Genomic DNA, 12,589 nt, shown 5'->3' on the forward strand with positions numbered 1-12,589 from the left:
AGGGATTATTTTGTCCATCTTCCAGATTCAACCGCTGTTGGTTTAAAATGATAATCTGAAAAGATTATCCCCTCTGCTCCTTTCATTTATTCTTTGAAGCATGTGTTTGATCACTAATATGTATGCATGCACCAATTCATGTAATGAATTTGAAAAAAATAAAGCAAAATTGTAATGCAAAAATACAAATAATGTAATACAAAACATACAGAGAGTAAGCATTTGGTTTCTGACTGTAGTCCAGTCCATGTAGTAGCATGCCTATATATACACCTGAGAATGCATTACTGCTTTATGAAAAAAGAAAATACTTGCAGGTTGCTGGGCATTACCCTGCATGTAATTATATGCAGGAACAAGTACTAACACGATCATTTGTGCATGTATGTGTTGTATTTCCAGGGTTTTTGATAGATACTTAACATTTCTGGTTTATTCTGTTAAGTACTCCAAAGGCAGTTTTAATTGCTTATTAATACTTTTGTCATGAAGTCAGTTGCTTTGATACCCAGAAGATTAAGTTGCTTGTTTTGTAAGTAAGGAATAGCAGTGTGGCTTGAGCAACTAACAGTTATTTTTAGATTCCACTTCTCACAAATTCACAAATCTTTCCTTGATTGCTAGAGACATGTTTCAGGCAGAAGAAACCAAGAAGTCAACTAGCCTTTTTTTGTGTGAATCACTTAAATAAGTGTGAAATAGACATAGATGTACCTTCGGTCCATCAAATGTTTTTGTTTTGTATAAGGTCTTGCAAAGAGTTTGTAAAAGTTGTGTCCCTTTCCTGCTGCTGTGATTGCAAAGCACTTTGCTGGAGACTGGTCAATTATATGGCTATGGAAGATGGAGGAACAGTTTATAGGAGCCCGTGGGCTATTCAGAGATAAATAACTGACAGATGACAGATCAGTTCCCTCAGGTGGGCTCAGATTGAAAACCAAATGTGCTTTCTTATCCACTCTCTGGTCATCTTGGGCAACAGAAGGTGCATTGTGCATTTATCCACACTATAGATACTCAGAGTAAATACACTGACAGAGCATTCCTACAATTAGTTTTCTATTTGTATGGTACCAGCATTTCTCACTGAAAAACAGAATAAACCACTTGTTTACAATGTTTTAGATACTAAAACATAGTGCTGCTCCATTCTAGATTAAGATGCTGGAATAATCGTCCATCGGCATATATTAATGGCAAGTTAGTGTACGGGTTCTAGTAGTAATTACATTCAGCCCTTTTTCTTTTAGAAGTGTTTATGATCATAATAAATAAGGAGGGTTTTCAGCTTCAGTACAGTAATTTGTACCAACGTGTTCTATTTAAACCAACAGGCTTATTTCAAGCAATGGAGTTTAGAAAGCATAGGTGTTTTAGGCTGCACTGCTGTGCTTTTTTTTTTTTTTCCTTAACACATGTAAATGCACTAAAAACCTAATGTGTAAAGTTTAATTTTTATTCCATTTCCTATTTTCACATGCTGCATCTTTTAGCCATCCAGTGCATCCTTTTGTCACACATCACCCTGATGGATATGCTTGTCTAAGCAGTGTTAGGTGAAGAAAGTGCTTTTGTGGAGATTTGTTCCTTTGATCATGTGAATTCTTTAGTTTAATGTTGTCAGGTGCCATGTTGCACAGTTGCTGAATAATGTCATGCAGCTGTCTACCATGCTTCCAAAAGAAGTAATCAGACATTTCAGTTGCAACTTATTTCCATTAAATGCTTTTTAAGCTTTTACTCCAGATATAATTGCAAAAAATCATCCCAACCTTTTATGAAGGATTTCTGCATGCAAAACCGCACAAACTAAAAATGCTTTTCTTTAAGTGCCAGATGGAGAGCGAAGAAAGAAGTTTACCTCCATTAAACCTCAGAGTTATGTCTAATAATTAAACATTACTTAGTCATTTTGTTTTGTCTATTAAAAACATTTAATCATCTTTGAAAATGTGCTTAAAACAAGAGTATAATTTAAAAAGCAAAAGGATTTGTTTTGTAAACTCTTTTAGTTGAATTCTTTTCAACGTGTGCAGTTGGAGGAATGGATTTTTCATAGTCTATAAATAGTTGACATTATAGAAGAAATACCCTTCTTTTTCCTATTTTATGATGGTAATTTTTTTTTTTGAAACAGGATATTTTAGGTTAATATTGTCTTGTCTTCCGTATTAATTTCAGACAGATTTAAGAACGATTGGCAAGAAGTTCCTCCCCAGTGACATCAATGGTGGAAAGGTGGAAAAGGTAGACAATATTTTTACTTCACTTTTTCTGTGTTCTGTGATCCTGTGTGATGACAGCCTTCTACGCTGCATTAGTCTGGTTTTGTTATTGTTTCACATACAAAAGAACCCAATATTTGAGTATATTAGAGAATAAATTTATGAATATATTAGTTTGCCTACTAGGCTTCGTAAAGAGACGACACTTTCTTTTTTATTTCACAACTTTGAAATGCTTAAATAAATGTGAACAATCCTAGAAACTTAATTTATCCCTCAAAAGTCATTTAACCACTTTGATCTTGACATTGGTATCAGCAGTTAATTTTTTTTCCCCTGCTTTATTCTTGCGAGGGCAACAGAGGCGGTTAGGAATAAAGCAAAGCAGCTGTATGATTATGATACAGTGAGTGATACATGTTGGTGCTCTATTACTTGACTTACTGATATATGTAATTATAGCCATACAGTTCATGTGATTTTCCTATTACTGGGTTTCCTATAGGTTATGTGGATAAACCATGTTAGACGGTATAGCACTTTATATGCTACAGAATAGTATTCTGCTTGAAACTTGGTTGTGATAGATTTTTAATACGTGTTTTAAGTTTAGATAAAAATTTTGGCCCCTTCAGTACACCCTTTCTTGTTTTTCCTTACATGCAGTTAAGAGAGTGGATAAATGAAGGAGTTTTATTTTAAACTCAGTAGTAGTTATCAATTCAAATCATTATCCCTAACTTTCAGATATTGTCAGCCTATATCACTGATGTGAAACTTCTGGGGAAACATTTCATTACTGTTGAAATTCAAATAGTGATAAATCAAGGCAGGTTTGTTTTAAGAAAGCAAGATTGGTGAGAGTAACTGTTAAGAGCTGTTCAGATTTGTTTTTTCTGCTGATGCTATTGTCTAAATGGACTGTAAATAAATGCTGGGCAGAACAACAGCAGGAGCATTATTGTCAGATGTGAAAAGCCCACTTGAAGAGGTAGTGTATTGCAGAATCATAGTTTTTAGCCAGGCAGCAGTCTGTGTGTGCAACACGCTACTTATTAAACTAACTTTCTGGGAAAAGTTTTATTAACTTTAGTTCTTAATTTGTGGAGCTATGCTTTTTGCAGGTATTACTTAAAAGACAAAAAAAAAAAAAAATTATTTACCTGTCTAGGTTTCTGGATAACATGCTGTTCAAGATACTTCAGTGCTTAAATATTTTTTTTTTTATCACCTAAAAGAATTTGATTTAGTTGTTTCTGATGCCTGTGACTTTAATATTTTTCTCCCTTTTCGGTATCTGGTTTTTGAATTATGGAAAACAAGGAAAATAATTGCTTTTTATGGCATTTGTTTTTGCACTGTTCATTTCTCAGTTGCCTTATTGGAGTATTACTAGATTTTTCTTTCAGATCATGTAATATTCACAAGGTCCAAATGTATTTGGTTAAATGTAATTCTCCAGAGTATTAAGGTTGTATATGTGATAATGCTTGCCTTATTTAGTTTTGCTGTTGTAACATGATTCCAGTTCAAAGTGACTTTAACGATACTGTTGTTTCAGAATTGTGTTGGACTATGGTAGGATTTCTTTAGAAGTAGTTGTTCAGTTTTCATTCATCACTTGAGAATATGCCTAGTAACTTGTACATTTCCTTTAGAAAGAACGTTTTCTAAATTTCTGTTGTCATTGCATAGTTTAAGTGGTCAAATAAAGGTAAAAGTATCATTACATTCCTCAAAGCTTTGATGATATGAGAATCTACTTACATGCTTTAAAATGTTTGCTTCTAGTTTAGGTGCTGAAGTCACAACTTGGGTTTTTCGTATTTCTCAGCTCAAACTAGAAAAGGTGCAATTGTGCTGTTTGTTTCCACAAAATACAAAACCTCTGTACAAAAACGGGGTACGTGTGCTTGAAAACTGTGTCTGGTTAGTGCTTTGAAATACCTGTGACATAACAGCAACCCTTTCATGGGAGAAACTTTCTGCACCTGTACACACACAAATACATCTATATTTTGTAAAACTGAACATACTGGAAAATGAAAAGGTGAGAAAAATCTAGTTCTAGTTTAATTTTCAAGGATCCCTATTAAACTTGCTGCTGTGTCCCGTCAATGTATGCTCTGCTTTGTGTTACTGTGTGTCCTTTTGAGGGTTCTCATTTTTGTTACTGGCGGCACAAACCAGTATATATGTAGGATCAAAAAAAAACCCAAAAAAACCAACCAAACCAAAAAAAACCCTGTTACTGAATGGAGCTTGATCAGTTTCCACAGTTGATGGAGTTGGAGGACTGGATAATAGGATTGAATGTTGCGGGAATCCAGTCCAATCCAAACTTTCTCTTTCTTTTTGAAAGTTTGTTTGATTCAAGGCATTTCTGTTTCCAAGATTGTCAGATAGTTGGGAGAGATAGGTGCTTACAGACTTCTTCCATTTTTAATAGTTAACGAGGAAAAGAGTATTTTTTTTTATCTCTTAGATAATGACTCCTAACAACAGCAGCAGGAATTTTGAGAAGCTGTAGGAAACAGGCAGGACAGAAGAAAACTGGCACCTAATGGCCTTTGTTAAAGACAATTTTTTGTTTAACAAACGGTATTTGTTAAATCCTAGCTACTTATATACTTCTATCAGTATTGTTAGGGAGCCAGGATTTTTTACATGTGAACTTTTAGTAAAATTTAGTTTGGTCTTACTTTAATCAATTGTCTTTATTTGGATCATAGATCTTAGAAAATTACTCTAAAAAAAAAAAACAACCCAAAACAAAACAAACACCTGCAAACCATTTGCTGGAGGATGATAATCCTCCATGTTTTGAAAAGAAGTAATGATTGCACAGAAAAAATCTGATTTTAGCCCAGGTTATTAGTGTACTGTATCTTTGCTTTCTTTGTCTTTTTCTTTCAATACTGTAGCTATTTACCTTGCAATGTATACAAATATTTTATGTTACAGAACTGTGTTTATAAAGGAGAGGATTTGCTTTATGCAGGTAAAGGATATAGTTTGGATAGGACTGACTCATTAATACAATATGTTAGTAGAAAGTAGTGATTTGTGATTCAGAAATGCTTCAAGAAAGAATAGAAATTATATGCTATTAGTCCTCTCATTCAAGACTAGGATTAGTATTATTTATATGTATCTTTAGAACATATGATGTATTTCCCTCTTGCATAGAAAATAATTTTTGTAGTATTAGTGTAATAGGCAAATACAGTTTTTGCTTTTGCATAAAAGCTGATGTAGAATCCTAGAGTGAAACAATACAGGTATTTGACCATTATAGGTGGTTGTTAACTTCAGTCACTAATGCACAGAAATGTTTTATTCACTCTTTAAAACTGTGTTTTGTATGGATTTAAAAAAATCAGTATTACCAGCACTAACCACAAGATGGCCACATTTGCATAGGATTTGAAAAAGCTGAACCTTCCCATTTCCATCTAGATGGCTATATACCATAAATATACATTAAGTATTTTTAGTGGAATAAAAATGCAAAGAAGACTATAAAGTTATAACCTACAATTTAGTAATGATGTTACATTTAAGGCATAACTGATTTTGAGTATTTATGTTCCATTACAATGGAAACGTTCATTCCAGCAGTAGCATTCAGAAAGGATTTAATTTCTGAGCTCAGAGAGGTGCTTTCTGAGTACCGACAGATTGATGGTAAGCAGTTAAAACCTAAGTTGCCAATGATTCTAATTCCTGTTTAAGGTTACTCATATGTTTCCTAGTTTCTGTCTCATTACTTTAATACAACTAACCGTGCTTTCTTGCCTTTTCGTGTCTCTTTGATTGTGGATTTTGGTTTCCTACAGGTGCTTTTTTTGGGAAAAAAAAAAAAAAAAAAAGAAAGGAAAAAAAGAAAAAGGGATGATCAGATTTGCTTTTCCACTTACAACTGATCTGCATTTAAAAAAAGAACTTCCCTCCAGTCTTGAGGTGCTCGTCTTTACCTTCCAGTGAGACTGATTGCTATATCAGATCTCCAGATGTAGCTGCATTTGAAAGTGCATGTGTCAAAAATCATCCTTTTGTCAAAAATACGTATTTTTAGTTGTTTGCTTTTTTCCAATTGAGAGGATTTTGGCAAGACGATGCGTGTGGTAATGATGACACATCAAACCAAGTCATAGTCTTTGTAGAAATGTCTGTTTGGCAGCCTTAGGTCAGCTGTGGGCCTTGAGCTTTTCAATTTGATCGGTGTTTTGATTATGTTCTTCAGTCTTAATGCCTATTTCAGGAGGTTTTAAAAAGGCATGATTACTTCCATATTTTTGAGAAAAAGTATATAATGTTAGATATAATAAGCTAAATCTTTGTGAGAGGCTGACTCGTTTTTAGTTTCAGACCAGTTTGAGTGTGTCAGAGCAACGCCTCTAGGAAGACAGTGCAATAACAGGCTTGAAAAAAGTAGAATATAGTCTAGTTGCTATATTGCAAAACTTGTTCAAAATTATTAGCCAGCTGTTGGACGTTGCTTAAAACTTTGTCTCTGTAACTTAAGGATCTGAAGAGATTGATTTTTTAAACATTATTTTCTACCTTGATCACACTGGCAAGCATGCTTCTTGATATTTTGTCACCCTAGCTTGATCTGGAGCATCTCCTCTTATTCTAAGGATGGCGTTAGTGGCTTAATCCCTGTTTGTGAGCATTAATGTCCTAGTTGGCAGATACTGAACCAGGTGTAAACACTTTGTGAAGAGCACTGATACAAAAGAGTTTTACTGACTTTCAGGATTTGCTGGAAGGGCTGTTGATTTGTTGTAGAGAGAGGTTAATATTAGTTATCAGTTAATATTAATATTAACTAATATTAGTTAGCAGTTAATATTTCAGAATGTTTTTCTTCTGAACATGACGTGAAGTAAGTACTTAGATTTGTTTCTTCGTATTAAAAATGCCTATAAACTAACTACATGAGTGAATGATGTTTTAATTAATTAAAACAATGTCCAGAAAGACCTGAGTATATTCTGTCATATAATAGTGTGGATATTTATTTACTTTGGGTATTGTTTGTTTGTTTTTTCTTTCCAAAAGTCACCTGTGTTCTTGAATTAGCACTGATAGGTTTTGTGGGTAAAGAGGAAGGAGTGGGATGTGGTATGTCTCAATGACTTTTTATTAAACTTTCACTTCCAGTCATTCCTACTACGCTTCTTTCTGCTATTTCAGATTCTGACTTACCCATTAGTTTTCCCATATATTGATGTAAAACCTACAGTATGAATATTATAGCATTATATAGTGTAAGATATTATTGTTATATTTTTCACCTTGAGCAGGGCATTAATTATGGGATTAATGATGGATAAAGCTAGTCTTCATTACTCAATTTAGCGTATGTTCTGTACTCTAAACTTATTTGCATCCTTTAGACTGTAATCACTGAAAGCTCTTCATACTACTACGGCACATAAAATGCAATTTCTTTATTTTTCTACTTTTTTTTTATGAATTAAAGTTAACTGAACCACTTTTCATAGCATTCCAGCCTCAACATGTGTGCAGTTGCTTGTCCAGTTTGTAAATACTTCTGGAGAGAGCAAGCTACAACTGTACTATTTGGAGCTTAAGAATGAAGGCATTACCTAAATAATAACGTGGGATTGTATACAAGAAAACAGTCACAGAATCACAGAGTGGTTGAGGTTGGAAGGGACCTGATGAGGTCATCTGATCCAATGCCCTTGCTCAAGCAGGGCCACCTAGAGCCAGGTGCCCAGGATCATGCGCAGGTGGCTTTTCAGTGTCTTCTAAGATGGAGACTTGACAGCCTCCCTGGGCAGCCTGTTCTAGTGCTCGACCACCCTCACAGTAAAAAAGTGTTTCCTGATATTCAGACGGACCCATTCTACAGGCTGCACAGTCCCAGTTTTCTCAGCCTTTCCTCATAGGAGAGATGTTCCAGTCCCTTAATGAGCTCTGTGGCCCTTCGTGTCCAACCTTGGTGTCCACCCTGTAATAAGTTTGGTCTTTTCCACAAGATCCATGGAAAGGTTATGGAATGGCCACGATGGGCCGTTGAGTTACACTACAGTGGCCCATTTAAGAGTTCTGGACTTCACTGATGTCTCCATTATGGGGTGTTTCTTAGGATTTCTGTATCTGTGTATTTAATTTATTACTTTTTTGCCCTCTCATCTGTTAAGTATGCTGAATAGCCATTAAACTCTCCAAAACATTGTAAAATGTACAAACCTTTACAAAGCCATTAATATTTACAAAAATGTGTATCTTTTAATTCCAGGTGTTACCACAGTCTTGTCAAATTGCAATCCCTTTTTTTAAAGGGTAGAGGTTGTAGAAGTGCTGAAAGAAAGAACTTGCTTTAATCACAAGCCAAACATATTGTCACTTTTTAGAAATAGTTAAATTCATCTAACAGATATCTTGAAATGTTTTCTCTTTCTTCCCCTTCAGGGGGTGATGTGTGTGTGTGTGTGTAACTCCAGATAATGTAGAATTTGTCTGTTATGTTCAACATTCGTGTATGAAGTGTTCAAAGTGTTAGTAAAACTGAAAGCTGTGTTTTTTATAATGGAAAGTGACTCACAACCTTAATAGTCGGGATATAACCAGCCAGATATCTTTGTTGGATATACAAAAACTGTCTCGCCTTTTTGTATCTGACATTCAACAGCCAAGTGCTGAAGAGATTTCAGATTGGCTGACTCTTTGACTATATGTACAAGTGTACATGTTGACCATAACTGATTTGATTTTTGTTTATTTATTATAATATTTTTTGCTGTCTTGGTTCACACAATGATGCTTTAAAATAGTCCACACAAGGAGTACTGGCATAGGTCTTCTGTATTCACCTGGAATCCAGTGATGGTTGTCCTTGTTCTGCAGGAAGACTGACATTCTTTTCTCCTGTCACTAATGTGCTTGTCTTATGTGATGAGAGGAAAATTAGCTGAACTGGGACTGGGAGATGCAGATGTTCTTAAGGTCCCGATTGAGTCCATAAAAATAATTACGGTGTTAATGTGGTGCATATTTGATAAAACTACAGACTTCCATTCCTCTTTTGCACCTGTTTTCTGTGCATGTAATTTTTGTTGTTAAAGAAGGAGCCACTACTGTCCAAGCTCAACAAATGTGCAGCTCTGCTTTATTGTAGTGTATGCTTGACACTGTGGGCACAAACCCCTGAACATATTGGCATGTATATTCATAGTTAGCCTAGCCCTCAGTTCTTTTCACTCCAGATTTTTTTAAGGGATCTACAAAACCAAAAGCAAGTACCTAGAACTAGAATTTGCTCAACGTTTGTGAAAGCAATTGCCATAATAGTAAAGCTACTATTCAGCTGAGTGACCAACGTAGTTGTGGTTAACTAGACGTGCTTCTCAGTTGCCTAGTGTTTCTTCATCTTTACTTTGAAAACATTGTATAATATAAAAAACTGTTAGCGTTAATTTGTGACAAGCATAGACTTTTGTTGAAGCAACCCATGAGTGTGGCACTGTAGTTCATTCACTGCTATAGAACGAATAATTCTGTACAAAAAATCCAGAAGAGAATTATATTTTTTTTTTGTGGTGGCTGCTTTGCTGTAGTCAACAGATAGAGGAGGGAAACATGTTTTCCTACTGTATGTTAGATTATCCAGTTTTGCTTATGTTGAAATAAAGTGAAAAAAAATTCCATTTGTATGAGAAACAAAATTAGTCTTTTAATTGTTATTGACAGAAATAAGATTCAGTCAGCATTTACTAAAAATACTGTTGTTCTTATTTATACTCTTTTCTTCAAACATTCTGTATTGAAGAAAAAAGATATGAAAGCTTCCGAGTTTCGGTAGATCGCACGTAAATGTAACTTCTTTAGCTTTTGAGAAATCCTCTATCCCAAATATTTTATTTTCCATGGTTCAATTTGAAGTCATAAATTGTGTAGGTGCCTTCAAATTAAATTTATTTGAAAGTCTCAAGAATAGGAAAATTATGTAGAAATTTTCATTTATCTGGATAATATAATATTATCTATTATTACAAAACCATTTAAGATGTGAACTCTGTAGGTTGCTGCTTTTGCTTCTTTCAGTGACTCTTCCTCCTCCTCTTAGTACAGTTTCATGCTTTGATGGTATTCCAAAGTATGTTCCTTTCTCCTTTATTCTTATCCTAAATAAAGTTCCTGTTTCCTCATCTAATTTATCTAGTTTCACTGCTTCTATTCTTTTATTTATTAATTTCTCTTTTCTTTATATATATTCACCTCTTGGTTATCTGCTCTCATTTTGTGGTGTTCTGGGCTACCTATTCTGTTTCTCAAAGGGAAGAAGCTGATGAAATGTGTGCTTTTTCATATTTTCTGCTGTCTCTCAGGTACTGGAGATCAGTCGAGCGGCTACAGATTATTCATTTTTATTGTTATAGGGATCAGAATGACTGTGTGCTCAGCTATAACCCAGATATGATGAAGTGGTTTGGTTGGTTGGTTTTGATTTGGCTTTTTGGTGGTTTGTTGTTTTGGGGTTTTGTCGTGTTTTGTTGTTGTTGTTAACATTAACTGTGGAGGATATGCTGCATTTTTAGGTAACCAGCAGATAGTAATGTCCCTTGAGGTTGTTACGTTCTGGTTGCACCTCAGTTTGAAGAAGCTGTGTTCCTAGTTAGGGCTTACAAAACGGTTGTACTTGATGTGTAGTTTTGATACCACCAGATTGTCTTCAAAACGGGCTGTTTGTTTCTTTAGAACACTTTGTCAATGAGACGCTGAGGTACAGCATGTAAAATCTTACCTGGACTCCACAGTACGTTGGAAGTGACAATATTTGTGATTTTGTTTGTTTTCCCCCGCCAACTCCTTTTATTCACTTATTTTCCGTAATTGCTATCGCAGACATGTATGAAGCATCACAACTGAAAAAGACATTTTTATCATGCTTTAGAATGTACAGTACATGAGTGACAGAAATTGAACATGACTTCCTGATCAAATTACGCTTTCCTTTGCCTGGGGGCATCTGTTAGCATGTCTCTATATTACAGTGTGTTTGCTTTGTGGGTGTTAACAGTTTTGTCTTTTCTGTTTTGCATATATAGCTGGAAGGGCCGTGTGTTCTGCAAATACAGAAAATACGCAATGTTGCTGCACCAAAGGATAACGAGGAATCTCAGGCTGCTCCCAGAATGTTACGTTTACAGATGACTGATGGACACACAAGCTGCACAGCTGTAGAATACAGCAGCATGTCAAAAATAAGGTGAACAACTTTATTTTCAAAGTTTTGCTTTGATAATTAAATGTCCTTAAAATAATGGAAGTATCCTTAGTAATATATTGAAAATTTTCTTCATGAAACAGGTTTCTTTCTCAAATTTTGTGTACAAAGAACAACCTTAAATTCAGCATGCAAAGGTGTATATGAATGTAATTTACAATACATTTATGCTGAAGTACATAACGGAAGAAAGTGGATTTTTGCAGCTATCTGATGAGTGGAGTTGACACAGCACATGGCATTTTGGTGTGTGCAAACTTGAGCCACGTTCCCAGTTTTTAGTAGTAGCAGATCTTTTGTCTGTCTTTGGTAGTAGGAATGTCACAGGCCTGACACACCTAACTTAAAGCAACTAGAGCTGCTTTACCATGGGCAAAGCTTTAACTTGGATTGAGTGAGTAAATATTTCTTCAGTTAAAAATGAAGGTTGAGAGGCTAATTACTGATGAACATGGGGATTTTTTTGTGTTTTTAGTTACGAAGATGTTGAAAATTATCTCTAGTGTTTAGTCTCTAGAGTCATGATGTGCTTTGCTGTTCACTCTAGTTTGGATTACTTTGATTTAAAAAAAAATAATCTTCCTCTCTCTTTCTCTGCTAGCTGCAACAGTTAGAGACCTTTTATACTTCATTTTTAAATGTCATCTTTTACTGTTAAACTACTCCTTCTGAGAAGGAGCCAGCTTGCAGTTTAGAGTGATGCTGTCTTAAAACGTAGGACACTTAATGATATTTTAATTTTAGTTTGAGCCAGCAGAACATGGAATATCATATTCCAATGTGAATATAAAGAGAGCAGAAAAGGAAAGCAAACAGGCTCCAGTGTAAGTAGATTCTAGATCACAAAATAGTTAAAGAACACTCAGTAGAAGGCACAATTGGAAAGCTTTTAGATAAAAATCTCAAAACCATCAGAGAACTAGTGTTTAGTGTTGCAACTTAGGGAAAAAAAGAGGATCTGTGGCCTCTGGAAGGAAGGGCAGGCCACTCAAGAGGACTACAAAGACGTAGTGAAGCTATGTAGGGAAAAAATCAGGAGGGCCAAAGCCCAGCTAGAACTAAACCTGGCTTCTCTTGTCAAGGGCAACAAAAAAAGTTT

At 35.0% G+C, this 12,589-nt stretch overlaps 1 protein-coding gene across 5 annotated transcripts in view; it reads left to right on the forward strand.

Annotated features, from left to right (window-relative positions):
• TDRD3 (tudor domain containing 3) overlaps positions 1-12,589 on the forward strand; it is a 114,626-nt gene that overhangs the window by 44,160 nt on the left and 57,877 nt on the right. For 4 of the 5 annotated variants that reach the window (XR_008464546.1, XM_054189125.1, XM_054189124.1 and 1 more), the window contains 2 exons: positions 2,182-2,247; positions 11,312-11,472. Coding sequence is in view for 4 of the 5 variants with exons in the window: in XM_054189125.1 (XP_054045100.1) it covers positions 2,182-2,247; positions 11,312-11,472 (227 nt within the window). In the remaining variant the exon portion in view is untranslated. The remainder of the gene's footprint in view (positions 1-2,181; positions 2,248-11,311; positions 11,473-12,589) is intronic. The other variant, XM_054189127.1, reaches the window with a different exon arrangement.

This window comes from Rissa tridactyla, chromosome 1 (assembly GCF_028500815.1).
Source record: "Rissa tridactyla isolate bRisTri1 chromosome 1, bRisTri1.patW.cur.20221130, whole genome shotgun sequence".
NCBI lineage: Eukaryota > Metazoa > Chordata > Aves > Charadriiformes > Laridae > Rissa > Rissa tridactyla.